Source organism: Sphaerodactylus townsendi, linkage group LG03, assembly GCF_021028975.2.
Source record: "Sphaerodactylus townsendi isolate TG3544 linkage group LG03, MPM_Stown_v2.3, whole genome shotgun sequence".
Lineage (NCBI taxonomy): Eukaryota > Metazoa > Chordata > Lepidosauria > Squamata > Sphaerodactylidae > Sphaerodactylus > Sphaerodactylus townsendi.
Window position 1 is genome coordinate 159,264,085 of NC_059427.1, and position 21,363 is coordinate 159,285,447.

The window sequence follows — 21,363 nt, forward strand, 5'->3', positions numbered from 1 at the left end:
GATCTTCCGTGGCAGAGAGGGAATTAATACTTGCTTTTTCTGCATCCTAGGGCCCAACACTAACCACTACACCACCTTGTTTTTCCGGAAGCAATGGAGAGACAGGCGTTGGTCTAACATTCATTGCTTATCGCTGTGAATTTGGACCATTCCCCCAATGTTGGAGTGGAGGACCTGGCTGGGAAAGGGTGCAGGAAACTCTCCCTGGATCCACACCCGTTTCTCTGACCCACAGACCACATGGTTTTCCTTTTCAGGAGAAAGCATCAAATAGAGGCTGAAAAGCCCCCTCTGTACTGGGGCTCAGCTCTTCTCCCCTCCCCCTTTTCCCTTGAGAGCCAGCGTGGTGTAGTGGTTAAGAGCAGGTACACTCTAATCTGGAGAACCAGATTAGCTTGTGCACTCCCAACACGCACCAGCTGGGTGACCTTGGGCTAGTCACAGTTCTTCGGAGCTCTGTCCGCCCCACCCGCCTCACAGGGTGTTTGTTGGTGGGAAGGGAAAGGAGACTGTAAGCCACTTTGAGTCGCCTTTCAGGAGAGAAAAGGGAGATATAAATCCAACTTTTCTTCTTCTTCTTCTGTAAGAAGAAGAGAACCAGATATACAGGGCTTCCAGTGTGGTTCCCCTGGGTGCAGTGACACCCACCAATTGCTTTTTTAGAAAGAGTGTGAGGCTTTTGGCCAAGAAGGATTCTGATTGGCTGTGCCAGATTAAGACACATCCTATTAAACCAGTGGTTCTCAACCTGTGGGTCGCGACCCCTTTGGGGGCCGAACGACCGTTTCACAGGGGTCGCCTAAGACTCTCTGCATCAGTGTTCTCCATCTGTAAAATGGATAAATGTTAGGGTTGGGGGTCACCACAACATGAGGGACTGTATTAAAGGGTCGCAGCATTAGGAAGGTTGAGAACCACTGTGTTAAACTGAGCTTCTGCCTGAAAAGTTGAAGAGGTACTACTGGAATTATATACAAACTCGTTCCTTGACATTTTGCGGTTGGCTCCACCCCCTCTGGCAGCCATTTTGTGTGATTGCACCCACTGCGCTATGCCAGAATTCCAAATATGCCAGCAGGCTGAAAAAGGTTGGGGACCCCAATTACAGTAATAAATTAGCGGGAAACAGTTTACCACATCTCAAAAAGGATATCGAAGAGATAGAAAAAGTGCAGAGAAGGGCAACGAGGATGATTGAAGGATTGGAGCACCTTCCTTATGAGGAGAGGCTACAGCGTTTGGGACTCTTTAGTTTGGAGAGGAGACGTCTGAGGGGGGATATGATTGAAGTCTATAAAATTATGCATGGGGTAGAAAATGTTGACAGAGAGAAATTTTTCTCTCTTTCTCACAATACTAGAACCAGGGGGCATCCATTGAAAATGCTGGGGGGAAGAATTAGAACTAATAAAAGGAAACACTTCTTCACGCAACGTGTGATTGGTGTTTGGAATATGCTGCCACAGGTGATGGCCACTCACCTGGATAGCTTTAAAAGGGGCTTGGACAGATTTATGGAGGAGAAGTTGATTGATGGCTACCAATCTTGATCCTCTTTGATCTGAGATTGCAAATGCCTTAACAGTCCAGGTGCTCGGGAGCAACAGCCGCAGAAGGCCCTTGCTTTCACATCCTGCATGTGAGCTCCCAAAGGCACCTGGTGGGCCACTGCGAGTAGCAGAGAGCTGGATTAGATGGACTCTGGTCTGATCCAGCTGGCTTGTTCTTATGTTCTTATGTTCTTAAATGTCAGCACATCACAAACATTACCTCTGATATATGCAAAGCCCTGCAAGTGAAGGCGCACCTTACAGGTGAGGGCGCATGAGTCTGAATCCATGCCAGTCTCTAGCCACCTGATACATTTGTGGCAAAGGTGAGATTGGAGCTGGTTGCTGTGTTGCATTTCCCTGCTTGTTCTTGGTATGGAACACCCAGGGACAAAATACAGGACTGACGAGCCAACTGCAAATTGGGTGGCTAATAATATCACACGCAGACACAACGCATACTTGACGGGCTGCTTGTGTGCGCCGTGTTCACACCTGAATGTACAGAAAACAAGTCCTGACTGGCAGGGCAGTTGGGCGCAATTATAAACTGACTTCCAGAGGAGGTGGAGCCAATCACAAAATGTCAATGGGCATTTGTGGGTGTTAGCTGTGGGGGTGGGAAGCAGCCGGGGGGGGGGGGGTTGGTCAGATTTGGAGAAGAATTTTTGGAGAAGAATTTTAGCCTGCCAGCGCAGCTCCCTCAACGCTTGCCCTTAACCCCTTGCAGCCCAGACGCCACCCTCTCCGACGAAAGCCAGGACACCCTGAACCAGCCCATCTACACGGAATTTGACGAGGACTTTGAAGAAGACCTGGCCTCTCCCGTGGGCACCTGTGTGGCCTTGTACCAGTTTGAAGGTACCTGCTCAACCGCTCTCACGTTGACGAGAAGCAAATTTGGCACCCTTAGCTTGGGAGGGTCGCGGTGTTGCATACCTTGTGCCAAAGGCAACAGGAGATGGGAGGTCTTGTTTTCCATTCTGCTCTATCCTAACTTGCCACCTGTTTGAGGGATGGGAGGAAGACGTTTGACTGAATTGTCGTGTAAATTGTGCGTTTTCTTTTTCTCTCCTTGCCACCCCTGTCAGAATTACAACCTCGGGCCTAAACGCCCTGCAGAAATCAGCTTCCCTTCATGTAGAATTGTTTTGTGCAAATAATGTTAAGCTGTGCAAATCAAACAGCCTAACTTTTCTTACAGTTATACTCCCGCTACTGGTAGCTTCTCTGATTTCCAGGCGCCCGATTCGTTTACTTGATGCCGCTATTTAGCCACGGCATCGGACTTTTCTGATCGTTCACCAGGTTATGTACTGCTAATGCACAGCATGAGGCTTTCGACTTCTTGAAAAGTCCATAACCCCTTGGACTCCTGAGATTTCAGCTTTCAGGGATCATCCGCCATTTGGGTAACAGAAAATGCCAACAAATGGCAGCAGACAGGGTTTCCCAAGCTAGAGGCAGACAGGGGTGGCTTCACCTTCCACCACTTAACTTAGTAAAACAGTGCAGGCTGGAGAAGCGGCCTGTTCCCTTCAGGCTGGAAATGGCCTGGTGGGAACTACACTTCCCAGGAGTCCTTGCCTTTGTGGAGCCACCTTGCTCGTCCCATCCGAGTACCAACAGGGCCGACCCTGCTTAGCTTATGAGATCCGATGAGATCAGGTTAGCCTGGGCCAGGGCTCTGCAACCTGCGGCTCTCCAGATGTGCATGGACTACAATTCCCATCACCCCTTGCCAGCATGGCCAATTCAGGGCATTCGCCTCTTTCTGTCCTTCAATATCCTTCTGGGATATTTCTACCAAGAGACAGTCAGGTCTGCAAATCCTTCGCCTCACTGAGCTAGCAGCATCAAATGATACTCATCCCTCTCCACCTCTGGCACTAGGCAGATGGTTGCAAACAGATAGGACCGTACTTTTAAAAATAAAGGCAATAAAGGAAGCTGAATTGTGTGGTTGTTGTGGGTTTTCCGGGCTGTGTGGCCATGGTCTGGTAGATCTTGTTCCTAACGTTTCACCTGCATTTGTGGCTGGCATCTTCAGAGGTGTATCACAGAGGGAAGTCTGTTACACACTGTGTAACAGTGTAAGACTTCTCTCTGTGATACACCTCTGAAGATGCCAGCCACAGACGCAGGCAAAGCATTAGGAACACGATCTACCAGACCATGGCCACACAGCCCGGAAAACCCACAACAACCAGTTGAATTCGGCCATGAAAGCCTTCGACAATATACTGAATTGTGTGCTTCGCACCCCATCCAGCACCTCTCTTGCAGAACTGCAGCACGCAGGTGATGCCATCAGGATCTTCCTGCTGGCGCAGTAGGGAGGAGAGCTTTGCCACTCTGGTCCCCCATGGGTGTGGGGGTTCATTTCTGCATGCCTGCATACAGAGTCGTAGCTGGGCCATACTGCGCAGGTACGCACTTTGTGTTCTTTGCACCTCCTCCCCATCCACGGCACCCTGCCCCCCCCCCCCCCGCGGTGCCCACACACACACACACACACTTACCTTAGCGAAACAGCGCAGGCTGGAGAAGCGGCCTGTTCCCTTCAGGCTGAAAACGGCCTTGTGGGAACTACACTTCCCTGAGACCTTGGGGCTTGCAAGTGTAGTTCCCACCAGGCCATTTTCAGCCTGAAGGGAACAGGCCACTTCTCCAGCCTGCACTGTTTCACTAAGGTAAGTGGGGGAAGGTGATTTTCCCTCCCCTAGATGCACACCCGGTGCAACGCACAACCCTCCTTCCCCCCTCCCCCCGTAGCTCCACCTCTGCCTGCGTAGCTATGCATGTGTTGCTGGAAATTAAAAAAAGAGAGAGAAATGGCTCCATGCAAAGGCGCAAAAGCAACCCAGATTGTTTCCATGGGCTCCAATCGCCACTGGCGCAGCACGCATGTGAATGGGGAAAAGGAAAACAACTTCCTGTGTAATGGTTGCAACCCGTTATAAATTTGCCGCAAAGAAACCAGCATTTCCTGACTCCCGCCCCCCACCATTTGCTGTCTTGGAGCATCACGTGTTTTTTGGCCTTCCTTTGCATGGCTGATTTGTTTTCTACATTTATAGCCTGCCTTTCTCCCCAAGACTTAAAGCGGACTATGCAGCAACAGAGGGAATGTCAACTCAATGCATGGCAGCTGTGAAAAAGGCAAACTCTATGCTGGGGATAATTAGGAAAGGAATTGAGAATAAAACTGCAAAGATTGTCATGCACTTATATAAAGCAGTGGTGCGACCGCACTTGGAGTACTGTGTTCAGTTCTGGTCGCCTCATCTCAAAAAGGATATTGAAGAGATAGAAAAAGTGCAGAGAAGGGCAACCAGGATGATTGAGGGACTGGAGCACCTTCCTTATGAGGAGAGGCTGCAGCGTTTGGGACTCTTTAGTTTGGAGAGGAGACGTCTGAGGGGGGATATGATTGAAGTCGATAAAATTATGCACGGGGTAGAAAATGTTGACAGAGAGAGATTTTTCTCTCTTTCTCACAATACTAGAACCAGGGGGCATTCATTGAAAATGCTGGGGGGAAGAATTAGAACTAATAAAAGGAAACACTTCTTCACGCAACGTGTGATTGGTGTTTGGAATATGCTGCCACAGGAGGTGGTGATGGCCACTAACCTGGATAGCTTTAAAAGGGGCTTGGACAGATTTATGGAGGAGAAGTCGATTGATGGCTACCAATCTTGATCCTCTTTGATCTGAGATTGCAAATGCCTTTACAGACCAGGTGCTTGGGAGCAACAGCCGCAGAAGGCCCTTGCTTTCACATCCTGCATGTGAGCTCCCAAAGGCACCTGGTGGGCCACTGCGAGTAGCAGAGAGCTGGACTAGATGGACTCTGGTCTGATCCAGCTGGCTTGTTCTTATGTTCTTATGTTCCCGTTTCTTTTTCCCCCACCAGGTTCTAGCGAGGGCACCATATCTATGCAGGAGGGTGAAGAGCTCAGCTTGATGGAGGAAGACAAAGGGGATGGGTGGTCCCGCGTCCGACGAAGCAAAGGGGGGGAGGGATACGTCCCCACCTCCTACCTGCGCGTCAGCCTAAACTGAACGGGGGGGGGGGCGGGAGGAGCGAGCGAGCGGCATCCCAAAAGCTGCGACTTGGACCTTGCGAACCAACCTTGGGGGTGCAGCATTTCAGGTCGCTCGGTACCTGCCTGTTGGGAAACGTCAAAGAAGGAACACTCTGCCAAATTACTGCTGCAGAGGTCAGGGAGCGAGATAATCGCCTTCCTCCAGAGGAAAAAAAAGCTCTCGGGCGAGAGAGGGGGTGAAAGACGGGCTTCCTTCTGCTATGCACCCAACTAGTAACGCTTTTCCCTGCACCAGCTTCTGATGTAAGCACAGCTCTGCCACAGTCCTAGGGAATGGTTCTCCAGCCAGGAGTGAACATCACCCCCACACCCAACTCCATGGACATTGGAAACATGGAGCATATAAAAAAGGGACGCTCCTTTCTGTCTGCAGAGTGGGGGGCCAGCGGGACTGCTCGAAACAGCTCTTTTCCCTTCCTGCCAGCAAGGCGCAGGCTGAGTGGAGCAGAGCTACCTCTCTCCCTCCTCGATGCTGCACTCGGCACGCCGTGTCTGCCCCCACAGCGCCTCCAGGCGTGGTGCCTCTGAGAATGGGTCTGTGGGGGCATCTGGGCCTCCCACCCCGTGCTGTTGCTGCTGGGCCGGTCTTGGGCTCTCCTTTCACAAGAGGCCCTGCACCTCCGGGAGAACAGCTGTGTGCTTGGGAAGGCTGGTCAGCTGACCTTAGGGGGCGGGGGCAGCTGCCCGCAAGCAAACTTGTGGAGAGGGCAGCCTCCAGGCCAATTCTGGCTGCTAACCAACATCCAGGTTCTCTTTCCTTGAATGCACTTTATTTGGCCTGGACTCGAGGCCCCTGGCCCACTCTGCCCTTGGAAAGTGCCTATCTCGAGTCCCTTTCCCAGTGGCCTTTGCAGCCAGGAACACCTGGCACGCTGTGCCCCCTCCCCGCAATTTCTCTCTCAACCCCTCCCCTTCTCCCCCCCGCTCCCAACCTCTGTATTTTGTGTGGTGTCTTTAAAAAAAAATACTAATGTATTAGCCTTTTTATACAGTGACCAATTTATTTTACTACTTGGTTTAGCCTATTGACTGGCATGAACTGTGCATACCTGTAGGCCCCTCCCCCAGGGGGTTCCTGAGCCACCTTCTCTCTCTGGAGATGTAGAATGTATTTCCAGGTCAGCCTGGTGCCTTTTTACACACTCTGAAATTGCAGATAAAATTAGCTTATGGGCTGCCTCTGCAGTCGGGAGGTTGTGTTCATTTGTTCCTCTGGCCTTTTAATATGTAAAAATGCTCTTCGCTTGATACTTGTGGACACTCAAGGTCTTGGGCTTACCTCTGTTCTCCCCCTCTCCCCCAAATCCAAACACACGACATGAGACAATTGGGGAGGGGGGGGGTTATCCTCTGAGCCTGCTTCCTCACCTCCAGCCTTGACGGGCTACTGCCCACACTTTTGTTTTGAACATCCACATCCTGGCTGTCTGGCTGTTTGCCGCCTTCTCTCCCCTCCCCATCTAGGAAATGCCGCTGCAGTTAGGACTAATGACAGCCGAGAGAAAGGACCCTCTCAAGCACTGGCGTAATGCCCATTGGGCAAGGTGGGCAGCTGCCCAGGGCATCACCTTGTGGGGGGCATCAAAATGCTGGGTTTGTTTTGGGGTATTTTTAGTGGTTTTCCATTTTTGGCCTGCAGGGGGTGCAGTTTTTAGGCTAGCGGTACCAAAATTTCAGCGTATCATCAGGAGACTGTCCTTATGCTACCCCCCAAGTTTGGTGAGGTTTGGTTCAGGGAGTCCAAAGTTATGGACTCCCAAAGGCTGATTCCAAGGAGTTTTGACCTAACTCCAGACAAAGGGCTGCACAGGGCACGCAATTTGGGGATTAGCTCCCATTGGAAACAATGGGGGATGGGGCACCCCCTTTGGGAGTCCATAACTTTGGACTCCGTGAACCAAACCTCACCAAACTTGGGGGGGTAGCATAAGGACAGTCTCCTGATGATACGCTGACATTTAAGTGCTGATATGTCTAAAAATGCACCCCCTGCAGGCACCAATGTCCTGGTGCAAAAAAATTTGGTCGTGGTGGAGTGGCCGCCTATTGGGGGGGGGGGCGCATCCAACTCAGGTTTTGCCCAGGGCTACAGTTTGCCTCGTTACGTCCCTGCTCTCAAGGAAGCAGAGGGCAGGAGAGTTAAGGCAGGAAGCCCAAAGGACCCCGGCTCCCCCTTCTGTACGGCCGCCCACTATAGTATGATGAAAGTAGATTCCTTTGAAATGTGTTGGCAGGGAGTGTTACGGGTCTCCTAAACCGCCCAAAAACCAAACCAGCAGATCCCAGATCAAATCTGTCCATAGAAGCTAAAATGACTCAACTGAAGTTCTCGTGTTTTGGTCACATAACGAGAAGAGGAAGACAAGTCACCGGAGAAGGAAAAACAGCGCTTTGGAAAGGTTTGGAGGCAGAAGAAAAGAGGGAGGCTTGACATGAAACGGGCTGGTTCCATAATGGGAGACACAGTCCTCAGTTTGCAAGTTGTGGTGTGAAGTCGTTACGGGCGACGCAAGGAATAGGCGAGACGCAGCGATATCATCCGGTGGAGAGAAGCCAGTGGCGATATAGCGTGATCCGTGGATCTGGCTACTCTGCCGAACTGGGGTCCCTGGCACCTTTTATTAGGGTTTTTGGGAAGGCGAGAGAGCGGGAGAATGTTGCACAATACATGAATCATAGGGGCTGCGTACGTGCAGGAGGAAACGTTCCTGTCTGGACCTAATCCATACCTGGGGGTATGCACCTTTTGTCCCTTTGTCCAGAACATCTTGTGACCCGTGAGTCATGGGGGTCTTGTGACCGGTGAGGGTGCTTGCCCAGAGGGCAACAGATGGCACAGGCATTCCTGTGCTCTGTCTGAAGCTCTGCCGGGTTCGCTGGCTCACCCCTACATCGATGGACGTTGATTCATAGGGTTGCCACAGGTAGGAGGCATCTTGATGGGAACACGTACAGTAGTAGAAGAGGTGGGCAGAAGGAGCCTGTGTCCTCCCCCACTGGGGCTACACTGTTTGAACTTCTGCCTGCCAGCTGGGGCACACAGCAGCCTCTAGGACCAGGACACCGCATGGCTTTACGTTAAGGAGGGGGAAGTGAATCGACTTGTTCACATGAGACCAGCCCGAGGCGCACGCTCTACCATGGGGAAGGCCAGGACCACTTGTCCGGCTGATGAATTTCACAACTCCCAAAGCTGGTCTCCATCCGAAGTGCATTGCAGCCAGCGGATGCAGCAGCCCAGTACGGCTCCAGAGGCCACTTCTAGCGCGCCTCCCTGGCCTTGTGCCCATTCCAATAAGGCTGCGTTCATTTCCAGAAGGGTGAACCGACACTGCCCCAGCCTCATTCACTCTAGTTTCTGGGAAAGGACGGTCAGAATCCTGTCGAATTTTCGGTGGCGCTCGGTCCTGCCTGCTTCAGCTCCTTTGCTGCCCCAGAATAACAGAAGGGCAAACTCTGTTCTGAAAGCTTCCAGAAGCTCAGGGAAGGCTTGGAGTCCTAGAGGGAGGAAAGAAAATACCAAAGGAGTGAGCCTGGGGAAGAGCCGGGTAGAAGAAGAAGAGGAGTTTGGATTTATATCCCCCCCTTTCTCTCCTGCAGGAGACTCAAAGGGGCTTACAATCTCCTTGCCCTTCCCCCCTCACAACAAACACCCTGTGAGGTGGGTGGGGCTGAGAGAGCTCCGAGAAGCTGTGACTAGCCCAAGGTCACCCAGCTGGCGTGTGTGGGAGTGTACAGGCTAAACTGAATTCCCCAGATCAGCCTCCGCAGCTCAGGCGGCAGAGCGGGGAATCAAACCCGGTTCCTCCAGATTAGATACATGAGAACCTCCTACGCCACTGCTGCTGCTCTTAACCTCCTATGCCACTGCTGCTGAGTGCACAATCTAGTGACCTACTCAAAGGACTGTGAGGCCTAAGCGATGCCCCAAAGTGCCTGCTGGAGGCACCAGCTTGCCACACTGGAGGGATGCGGTCACCACCCCTGGGGCAGGCTGAAGCCTTGGACGGAAATCACACGAGCCCCTGTGATTTCAGTACAGAGGGACAGGAAGCAGGCCCTGAAGTTGAGTTGCATAAGTCATGTACTGCCAGCCCAATAAAATGCCTGATCTTTCAAGGCCCCATCCACCTGTCTCAATTCCAGTATGTACTACTGAAGAGAAGAAGAAGAGTTTGGATTTATATCCGCCCCCCACCCCTTTCTTTCCTGTAAGGAGACTCAAAGGGGCTTACTATCTCCATTCCCTTCCCCCCCCTACAAACACCCTGTGAGATGGGTGGGGCTGAGAGAGCTCCAAAGAACTGTGACTAGTCCAAGGTCACCCAGCTGGCATGTGTGGGAGTGCACAAGCTAATCTGGTTCACCAGATAAGCCTCCACAGCTCAAGTGGCAGAGCAGGGAATCAAACCCGGCTCCCCAAATTAGAGTGCACCTGCTCTTAACCACTACGCCACGCTGGCTCTCAATTACTGCCAGTAATAGTGGGATTAGGGATTGAGTTGTGGAGGCAGGAGAGCCAGAGGTGGGGGAGAAAACGTGCTCCCCACCTGGTCTGCAGGGCACAACCTCTTCGAAGGCCAACGCTCTAGATATCAGGAGCAGCAGTGGCGTAGTGGTTAAGAGCAGGTGCATTCTAATCTGGAGGAACCGGGTTTGATTCCCCGCTCTGCCACCTGAGCCGTGGAGGCTTATCTGGGGAATTCAGATTAGCCTGTACACTCCCACACATGCCAGCTGGGTGACCTTGGGCTAGTCATAGCTTCTCGGAGCTCTCTCAGCCCCTCCCACCTCACAGGGTGTTTGCTGTGAGGGGGAAAGGGCAAGGAGATTGTAAGCCCCTTTGAGCCTCTGGGACCTGGAAGTAGAAGAAGAAGACGATTTTGGATTTATATCCGTCCTTTCTCTCCTGCAAGAGACTCAAAGGGGCTTACAATCTCCTTGCCCTTCCCCCCCCCACCAACAAACACCCTGTGAGGTGGGTGGGGCTGAGAGAGCTCCAAAGAACTGTGACTAGCCCCAGGTCACCCAGCTGGCATGTGTTGGAGGGCAGGGAATCAAATTGTGCAAATCAAGATTAGAGCGCATCTGCTCTTAACCACCACACCACTCCTGCTCATACTCAACAAGTAATCAGTTTAATTTCAGTTCAGTTTATTATGTATTTTATTTACTTTATTTACAGTCCGCCTTTCTCCCCTGCATTGGGGGAATTGGGGGAACCCAATGCAGCTCATTCACCCCCTCCTCTTCTTATTTTATTCTCACAACAACCCTGCGAGGTATGTTAGGCTGTGTGTGATTTGCCCAAATTTACCCAGCAAACTTCCATGGCTGAGTGAGGTTACCAACCTCTGTCTCTCCCATCTGGGTCCATCACGCAAGCCCCTGAACCACGCTGGCTCACTAATCATCTAAGGATTATCCATTTAGAGCAGAGGTGCTCAACCCTGGCATGTCAGTTGTTCATGGACTACAATTCCCATCAACCCCTGCTGGTAAGGCCAATTGGCCATGCCAGCAGGGGCTGATGGGAATTGTAGTCCATGAACATCTGAGGCGCCTGAGTCGGACACCCCTGATTTAGGGGTATTGTTCCAATACTTATTTAATTGGAAACTTTCCCCTGACACAGCTTTTCAGAATGATAATGACGCTTCCAGAGATCAACACAACGATCATCGTGCCTTTCGTGACTTTGCAATACAGAATTACAACAACAGTCTGTGAATTGTACACCCTAATGCAGGGGTGGGCAATTATTTTTTCCATGGGGCTGCATAAGAAACAGAAAATATTGTGGAGGGCCGGGCCAAAAGGCAGGGGGGCCAGTCAGGGTCATCCGGCGGGCCAGATATGGCCCGCGGGCCGTATAATGCCCAGCTCTGCCCTAATGGGAAACCAGCCCCTCAGTGGTTTTGGTGATGGTGTTTAAACAGGATGTGAACCCCGCCCTCAGCAGCCTGCCCCTCCCACTGCGACATGCGCTCCACAAGGGGGATTTCCTTCAACTCAAGTTCCATACTGGATCGCCTTGCTCCCTCGCTCAAGAAAAGGAACGTGAAGCAAGCCTCAGCAGGAAACGCTGCTTCTTTGTCACTCCTGACCCTTCAGCCAGAAAGCTTCAGGTGATATCCTGAGCATGCAAACCGCCAATAGGAGTTGCAGGATACAGAGCCGGGCTGGTGGGTTTCAGAGCTACCTTGGCAGAGCCAGCTCATGCTGAAAAGGCCTTGCCTGAGGCTAGCACAGCCTCAGCTCCCTCAAGCCATGCCCAGGCAGAGGGGAGGTCCCTCCCTTCAGAGGTGGGATCCAGCAGGTTCTCACAGGTTCCCAAGAGTAGGTGACTAATTATTTGTGTGTGCCGGGAGGGGGTTACTAATGGGTGATTTTGCCACGTGATTTTTGCCTTCGTTACGCCCCTCCTCTCAGCAGTAGCGTGCAGAACTGGAAGCAGTCTAGCAGGAGGTGCACTGGCGTGCGTGGCAGCCTGCGCCTGCGTGCATTCGTTTCCCGCCCAAGGACCGGCGCAGCGGCTGCATCCTTGCCACAGCCCCGCCCAGGAATGCCCGGCCACGCCCCCTTCATGCCCCGCCCAGCCCCATTGGCGCTACGCCACAGTTTGAATCCCACCACCATGGGGACCTGTTACTAAAATTTTTGGATCCCACCACTGCCTCCCTTCCATGCCACCCCTCATCCTCAGGCCTTCATCCTGAATTTATCTAGAATTTATCTAACCCTCCAGCTTCGCTACTTGTTTTGCAGTGGGGCAAAAATCTGGTGGCAGTTCTAACAAGGAGGCACCTGCACTGTAGAGCGTCCACCAATAAACATGCTTTGCATTGCTTTACTCTGTTTTTTTAGAGCTTGCTGATAATTGCTCTTGGAGCTTTGTTTCCTCTCCCTTGCATGCACCCCTCACTCACTCCCCTTCCCTTACATGCCACCCCTCTGCCCCTTTGCAAAAGTTGCCCACGCTGGCCCCTCTGTAGGGTTGCTCTCATGGAATCATAGAGTTGGAAGAGACCCCAAGGGCCATCAAGTCCAACCCCCTGCAGTGCAGGAACACCCAATCAAAACACTCCTGTCAGATGGACAGCCAGCCTCTGTTTGAAAACTTCCAAAGAAGGAGACTCCACCACACTCTGAGGTAGCGCATTCCACTGTCTGACAGCCCTGATTGTCAGGAAGTTTTTTCTGATGTTTAGGTGGAATCTCTTTTCCTTCACCTTGAACCCATTACTCCTGGCCCTAGTCTCTGGAGTTGCAGAAAACGAGCTTGCTCCCTCCCCAACGTGACATCCCTTCGAATATCTAAACATGGCCGTTATGTCACCTCTTCACCTTCTCTTTGCCAAACTAAACATCCCCAGTTCCCTAAGCCTCTCCTACTTTAACCATTTTGGTCGCCCTCCTCTCACGCTTGCATGCTTTGCTTGCTGAGAAAATTTCCCACTGCTATCCGACTTCCAGATTTTGATCACCAAAGGCAATTATAGGCATGTTTTGGAGCAGTGGAAGCAGAAAAGGCAAGAATGCAAGAAATGAAATAGAACAAGAACCGGGTTAGCCAAATAGCCGCGTCTTCAACCTGCCCAGCTGGTTTGTCCGGCTATTCACACATTTTGGTAGCGTGGTGAGTGGACTGTGGTCCCATCGTGCTTTGACTTGTTCTCTCAATGGACTATGAATGAGTAGAAACGGACTGTGTGTTAGAAGTATTTCATGGACATTCGATATGATTTCTGTTCATTGATTGCTGACTAGTATATGAGTAATAGTTAATACAGTATATCAATTTGTTACGCTTCTTTGTGTTGTGGCAAGAAATTTGGGGGGTTGGCTAACCTGGTTCTTGTTCTATTTCATGTTTTGGAGCAGGTCAGCTATTTCTTGAATGCAGCTGTCTGTGGACACGGGGGCGGGGCCAGGACACAACATAATGTCTGTGGAAAGAGGAAGTGGCAGAATCCAAGGAGGGTCCATGCCCATTTTGGCCTTGGTAGGAAAAGAGAGGTGCCAACCTTTCACCCAGCAACACGTGCAGTAGAGGGCAGGAGGCACCCACTTTTGCATTGACGCTCCAGGGAAGGGTCAGGAGGAAGATCAGCAATCGAGAATGCCCAGCGCCTGGCCAGCAAATCGCCCTGGAGTCAGTAGTGCAGCAGCTCCTCCATGGGAAGAGCCAGCGTGGTGTAGTGGTTAACAGCAGGTGCACTGTAATCTGGAGAACCAGGTTTGATTCCCTGCTCTGCCACTTGAGCTGTGGAGGCTTATCTGGTTAGCTTGTGCACTCCAACACATGCCAGATGGGTGATCTTGGGCTAGTCACAGTTCTTCAGAGCTCTCTCAGCCCCATCCATCTCACGGTTTTGTTGGGGGGAGGGAGGGAAAGGAGACTGTAAGCCCCTTTGAGTCTCCTTACAGGAGAGAAAGGGGGGATATCAATCCAAATTCTTCTTCCTGCTTCAAGGTCAAAGCCCTTGGCTCAAGCTCAGCCTTGAAACTCACTCTCTGCCTCCACGAACATTTAGTCCTCAGTTTCTGATGAAACCAACAGCCAGACTAGATGGAGAGGTTTCTAGAAGCGTTGGGGCTTGCATTCCCTGCAGCCACACAGCAGGAATGAGGAATGGCATCTTCAAAAGCAAAGGAGGGCCAAAATGGGCTTGGCACATCCCCACAAGGGGAGGAAGGGCCCCTGCCTCTCTCTCCAAGCCATTTTCTCATGCCAAAACAGCAACGTGGGAAGAGTCATTCCCCCTTTTTTAATTCCACGTCCACCTGGAACAGCAACTCCCACTCCTCCCGGATGCTATTTGGGGACCCAAACTCTTGAAAAACCTGCCCGTCGAGTTTGGCCCTAAGCTGGATATGAAACAGGATCTATAGGCGAAAAAATGAAATTACCAGCTACTAGTGTAGCAGCTGAACAGGGGGGTTGGCTCAGCTTTCTCGGGATCCTACCTTGCAGTTTCGCCTCCGCGTTGGCACGAAAGACACCGGTGTTGGTTGCAACGGAGCGGGCAGCTGCCAGGATGCGCAAGAGGACCGCGCAGGTCTCCTCGTTCTCCCCCAGAAGCTCTTCTCCTTCCATCAGGCAGAGGAGGGGCAGGATGTGAGGCACGGCCACTTCCTTCAGGGAGGGGACCTCATCTCCTGTGGGACAGACGCAGAACAGACACAGGTGAAGAATAAGCTTTAAGGCAGGGGGATCTCAGAGACAAGAAGAAGAAGAGTTTGGATTTATATCCCCCCTTTCTCTCCTGCAGGAGACTCAAAGGGGCTTACAATCTCCTTGCCCTTCCCCCCTCACAACAAACACCCTGTGAGGTAGGTGGGGCTGAGAGAGCTCCGAGAAGCTGTGACTAGCCCAAGGTCACCCAGCTGGCGTGTGTGGGAGTGCACAGGCTAATCTGAATTCCCCAGAGAAGCCTCTGCAGCTCAGGCGGCAGAGCTGGGAATCGAACCCGGTTCCTCCAGATTAGATACATGAGCTCTTAACCTCCTGCGCCACTGCTGCTCCTGTGTCGGGCATGCAGAAGGGCCTCCACATGGTTAAGAGGATCAGCAACAGGACTGGGAAAGATTTCTGCTCCCCCACCCCCACCCCCCGGTATCAGAAAGAGGATGCAAGACCGACGGGCTAAAGCAGCTTCACAATGAAAGGCTCAGAAACTCATGCGCGCAGCACCTCCGTCTTGCAACCACAACTGGACATCAAATGACTGCATAAAAAAAAAAGTAGTGAGTCCTAGACTGTGGGAAAATCCTGGAGATTTGGGGGTGCCTGCGGTTTGGGGAGGTGAAGGACCTCGGCGCCACAGACTCCCTCCACCAAAGCATCCATTTCTTCCAAGGGAACAGACCTCTATGGTCTGGAGACCAGTTGTAATTTGGTGAGCTCTCCCAACCTGAAGGCTGACCCTTTGATGCACTGAACATGGGAGGGGGAGGGCTCAACTGTTTGAGCCAATCACAAGATGAAGCCAGGCACTTTGCCAGAACAGCAACTTCCTTTCCAGCACCACCTCTGCCTCTCCCCCCGCCCCCCTCTTCATGGGACCATTTTGGCTACTCTGGGGCTAAATTGCACAATTTTTCAGGCTTTGTGAAACCACCACCGAACAGTATTTCAAACGGCTGTAAACTCTGACAAGCTCCTGGCTTTTGCCCCTTTCATTTTATTATTCGATTTATAACCCGCCCTCCCCCCGTAGGGCTCAGGGTGGTGGACAATTATTATTATTGTAGATTTCACAGCTGCCAGATCTTTAGCTGGTTGTTGGCCTTAATTACAATTCGAGCCTCACCCAGAGGCCTAGGAAGTTGTAATGTATCGGCTTATTATTATTATTATTATTAATAATAATAATAATAATAATAATAATAATAATAATAATAATAATAATAATAATAATAATAATGGTAGTATACTGCCCTCCCCCAGAAGGCTCAGGGCGGTTCACAACACAGTTAAATAGATAAATAACAACACAGTTGTTACAACACAGTTACAACACAGTTAAATAGATAAATAAACTCCGTACATTTAGTAGTGGTCCTTATTAAAATACAGCGCTCAATAATAATATAAACAACAAACAATAATAATATAAACAACAAACAGCAATCAACAAAACAGCAATAGGCATAACATTACAAAATAATAACATCAATAAACATAAGCAATACAAGCAGCAAATGACAATAATCGTAAGATTTCACATGGTAAAAATCGCATAAGCATAACATCTATATATATAAAAAGCTAACAGTGTTTTTGTTGATGATAGTATAGTATAACTCAGTAACTGCTGGGCCAATTCCTCTGAAAATTCCCAGCCACTATAGTCAGCCAGGCGAGAGTGTTTTTAGATGTTCACATACCTGAAATTTCACACCTGGCCCAGGTAAAACGCCTTTTTCCTGGCGCTCCCTGGTGAAGGACATGCAGCTGCCTGTGTGTAACTGTCACCCTTAGAATGTTCGTGCAGCTTAGAATGTTCACTCAGATGGTCAGATATGAGCAGTGAAAACAGTGCATAGGCAATAACTCGAGTGGAAGTGAAACATATACACACACATACACACGAGGGAGAGGGAAGGGAGGGAGAGGGAGGGAGGGGTGGCATGCAAGGGAAGAGAGGGAGGGAGAGGAAATGGACGGAGGGGGGGCATGCAAGGGAAGTGAGAGAGGAGACAGTGAGGGGTGGCATGCAAGGGAGGGGAGGCAGGGGGCCCAGCATCTTGATATGACGCATCCACCCTAGCGGAGGGAAAGGGAAGGGAGGGAGGGGGAGGGGTGGCATGCAAGGGAAGAGAAGTGAGGGAGGGAAGAGAGTGAGGGGCGACATGCAACGGATGGGAGGGAGGGGCCAGGCACCCTAGATTCCCTGAATACTGCAGTTACAGTTAAGAAAACCAGGCACACATTACTCAGGAGTAAGCTCGGTACAGCAACCGTGACATACTTTGAATGGCTACATCGCACCCCTAAGAGGGTTTCCTCAGAAGCGACACCCATTGCCACCAACCAAACTTTCTCCCAGGTAAAGGATCATGACCAGCCAGCCTAGATGTGTGGGAGGGGTGCCTTTCCATTCCCCCCCCCCAAGGAATGTGGGCACACACATCAATGACATCGCACAGTATCAGGCTGTGTGTTTGCATGAGCACATACTGCTGGCCTCTGCAATTGATTTGCTGCTACTGTTCCTTTTCCATTTCACCACAATAAGCCACAGCAACACGTGGCTGGGCCCCGCTAGTCTATATACATAAAAAGCTAACAGTGTTTTTGTTGAAGACAGTATACCTCAGTAACTGCTGGGCCAATTGTAGTCCATGAACATCTGGAGAGCCGCAGGTTGCAGACCCCTGGTCTACAGGACTCTTTCGAATCACCGACTGCCTCATCCTTTCAATTGGTAATGCTCTCAAGAACTGAACAAGGTGCTAAGCCAGTGGTGGCGAACCTTTGGCACTCCAGATGTTATGGACTACAATTCCCATCAGCCCCTGCCAGCATGGCCAATTGGCCATGCTGGAAGGGGCTGATGGGAATTGTAGTCCATAACATCTGGAGTGCCAAAGGTTCGCCACCACGGTGCTAAGCTGATGCCCTACCACTGAGCTATGACCCCTCCCCAAACACATGAAGCTGCCTTATACTGAGGGTTTTCCCACGTTTTTCTGGCTTGCAAGTTCCTGTTTTTGGGGATGAGCTTCCTGTCTTGCATGTGTTTTGCTCCCTCTGGTGGTCGATTAGATATCCCTCAGATGTATGTCCAGCAGAAATACCTGCAGTTTAAATCTGCAGGGTAATAAACCAGACACAAATGTATGTAATATTGAATCAACCCCTAGGTAGAGCAGAACGTATGCAGAACGGGAACCACCACTACCCCTTGAAGAAACAGGAACTTACAAACAAGGAAAATGAGAATGTGGAAAAAGCCCTTAATCAGAGCATCAGTTCATCAAAGTCAGTCTCCTCTGAAGATGCCAGCCACAGATGCAGGTGAAACGCCAGGAGAAAATGCTACTAGAACACGGCCATACAGCCCGGAAAACCCACAACACCCCAAAGTCAGTATTGTTTACTTAGATTGGTGGCGGCACTCTGCGGTCTCGGATGGAGGTCTGTTGCATCTCCTACTGCCTAGTCCAGGGGTCTGCAACCTGCGGCTCTCCAGATGTTAATGGACTACAATTCCCATCAGCCAATTGGCCATGGTGGCAGGAGCTGATGGTAATTGTAGTCCATTAGCATCTGGAGAACTGCAGGTTGCAGACCCCTGGCCTAGTCCTTTGTAACTGGAGATGCCAGAGATTGAATACCAAGAGGAAGCTCAGCCATTCAGCCACAGCCCCACCCTATAAGAACAAGGAAAGAGCAACCCAACCTAAAAGCTGGGTCCATGGAGTGTCACCACCTGGCCGCAAAGGCCGACTTGTCGCATGAAGTAGCCACCAGTCCCTCTGCTTCACTAGATGCAAAAAAAGCCTATCAAGACTCACCTTCGGCCCGGTTCAGCCTCCCCATGAGGGGCTTGAGCTCCTTCTCAAAGACGATGGCGCTCTGTGTGTGGCCTTGCCGCAGCTGCCGCCATGTTTGGTTTAGCCGCGTAATCTAAAGGAGGAGGAACAAACACGAGTCACCTCCCACTTTGCATCTGTGAGTCACGTGGAGGATCAAGTAAGGAGTCTGATTCCCCACTTGTGGAATCAACCTAGGTTTGCCCTAGGAACTCCCCACATCCGCTGAGTTCAACCCAGGTCTGTTCCAGCTCTGCCCCTTCTTATTGAGGCTTTCCCCACTACAGAAGGGAGCTAAGGTCGACTCGGTTCCCTTCAGTGGAGGGCGATTCCAGGCTGTCCCCACAGCAACTGAGTTGGCCCCCTGGAACCGAGCTAAGTGGGCGGGACCATCTTGGTGCCTGTTTCGCTCCTCGATTGTGATTGGCGCTTGTGTTACAGCGGGAAACGGGAGCGTTCTTTTCTTTTTTTTACAGTTTTTAAAGTTTACAGTTTACAGTTACATGCGCTTTCTGCCCGCCACGATTCTCCCATTCTGCACATGCCACAAAAGCGGCTCGTGATTGGTTGAACGAATGAGGTGTCGTTCCGATGCTTCCCCACTTCGAAGCGGTATCGACCTTGTTCTGGCAGAAAAGTGTAGTTCATAACTGCGACAAGGATGTTGCAGTTCTGGGGGTGGGGGGGACTGAGACAAAACAATATTGAGCTCGGGGGCAGTGGGGATTCACTGAGGCGAACCTAGGTAGAAACCAGTTCAACTCTGTCAGTGGGGAAAGCCCCATTGTTAACTTTCTGATTCCACCAGGGAGATAGTTTTTTCTGCCAACCTAGGTCGAACTCAGGTTGAAACTAGTAAAGTGGGGGATCTTCCTTGCTGTGATTCTCCCGTTCAGCCAATCACAGATAAGTGTTTTGGGCGTGCGCAGAACGGGAGACTAACGGTGGGGAAAAGCAGCCAATCGGGAACGAAGAGAAGAGGCGCCGAGGTGATCCCGCCCTCTGAGCATGGCTCCAGCACGACGACCTCGGCTGCTGTGGGGAGTGACTGTGGAATCGACCTAGGTCAGTACTTTCACGGACCCTGGGTCGATTCCGAAAACCAATTTCTCCTAGACTACTATTTAGAGTTCCCAGGTTCAAATACCCACTTGTGTCATGAGAGCTCACTGCATGATCCTAAGCCAGTCATACCATTTCAGATTAATTTACTACACAGGGTTGTTGTGAGGATAAGACGACGAAGAGTTTGGATTTATATCCCCCCTTTCTCTCCTGTAAGGAGACTCACAGGGACTTACAAACTCCTTGCCCTTCCCCCCCTCACAACAAACACCCTATGAGGTAGGTGGGGCTGAGAGAGCTCCAAGAAGCTGTGACTAGCCCAAGGTCACCCAGCTGGCATGTGTGGGAGTGCACAGGCTAATCTGAATCCCCCAGATAAGCCTCCACAGCTCAAGTGGCAGAGCGGGGAATCAAACCCGGTTCCTCCAGATTAGAATGCACCTGCTCTTAACCACTACGCCACTGCTGCTCTCACATTACCTACTGCCTTGTCCGTTAACTGGAGATGCCAGGGTTTGAACCTGGGATCTTCTGCATGCCGAGCAGATGTTCCACCACTGAGCCACAACCCCTCCCTTATGTATTGCTGTCCCTCCCAGCCACCTTCTCCCTCCCCACCCCTCACCTGAGGCATCTGCAAGGCCTTCATCACAGCGGAGAAAGCAAAGAGGTCCCCCGCCGACTGCCAGAGTTCCACGGCCAGCTGGATGATCTTGTGCAAGATGGCCGCCCGGTCCGTCACTGCCCCGGTGCAGCCCAGGATGTCCACCGCAATGCCCAGAGCGATCAAGTGGTGCCTGGGGGTTGCCAAAGAGCACAGAGGAGTCCTGAGCACTGCTCCCTCCAGAGGCCTTTTCCTCTGGATCCGGCGAGGAAAGGTCTCTGCCAGAAGCAGGGAAGAATCTGCAACCTTCTTAAGAAGAAGAAGAACAACAACAAGAACAACAACAAGAGGGGGGAAGGGCAAGGAGATTGTAAGCCCCTTTGAGTCTCCTGCAGGAGAGAAAGGGGGGATATAAATCCAAACTCTTCTTCCATGAACAAGAACAACAAGAAGAACAAGAAGAACAAGAAGAGGAGGAGTTTGGATTTATATCCCCCCCTTTCTCTCCTGTAAGGAGACTCAAAGGGGCTGACAATCTCCTTGCCCTTCCCCCCTCACAACAAACACCCTGGGAGGTGGGCGGGGCTGAGAGAGCTCCGAGAAGCTGTGACTAGCCCAAGGTCACCCAGCTGTGTGGGAGTGCACAGGCTAATCTGAATTCCCCAGATAAGCCTCCACAGCTCAGGCAGCAGAGTGGGGAATCAAACCCGGTTCCTCCAGATTAGATACACGAGCTCTTAACCTCCTACGCCACTGCTGCTCCCCCGCAAGACCCACAAGCTGTAGGCCCACAAGCTGTAGGAGTGGAGGTTCTCCATGCTAGGATTTCTTTCTGTCCCCCACATGCCCCCACCAGCAGCTTTCCTCCCCACACGTGCCTGTGCTCCAGCAGCATCGATTCTGTGAGACCCAAGAGGGTGCTGTGCCACAGGGTGCAGAAAGCCAGTGCTCAAAGAAACACACAAGAAATTGGGGGTGGGGGGTGGGG

At 51.4% G+C, this 21,363-nt stretch overlaps 2 protein-coding genes across 4 annotated transcripts in view; one reads left to right on the forward strand and one right to left on the reverse strand.

Moving 5' to 3' along the window:
• The window catches only part of TRIP10 (thyroid hormone receptor interactor 10), a 140,589-nt gene extending 133,742 nt beyond the window's left edge, over nt 1–6,847 (forward strand). The window contains 2 exon segments of the mRNA XM_048490618.1: nt 2,281–2,411; nt 5,470–6,847. Of these exon segments, the coding sequence (XP_048346575.1) occupies nt 2,281–2,411; nt 5,470–5,618 (280 nt within the window). The 3' untranslated portion in view covers nt 5,619–6,847.
• A 1,613-nt stretch (nt 6,848–8,460) lies between these two features.
• LOC125429932 (breast cancer anti-estrogen resistance protein 3 homolog) overlaps nt 8,461–21,363 on the reverse strand; it is a 47,427-nt gene continuing 34,524 nt past the window's right edge. For all 3 annotated transcript variants that reach the window (XM_048491538.1, XM_048491539.1, XM_048491537.1), the window contains exons 7-10: nt 20,397–20,568; nt 18,689–18,800; nt 14,633–14,824; nt 8,461–9,160 (exon numbers count right to left, since the gene is read on the reverse strand). In XM_048491538.1, coding sequence (XP_048347495.1) covers nt 9,009–9,160; nt 14,633–14,824; nt 18,689–18,800; nt 20,397–20,568 — 628 coding nt within the window. In that variant the 3' untranslated portion in view covers nt 8,461–9,008. The remainder of the gene's footprint in view (nt 9,161–14,632; nt 14,825–18,688; nt 18,801–20,396; nt 20,569–21,363) is intronic.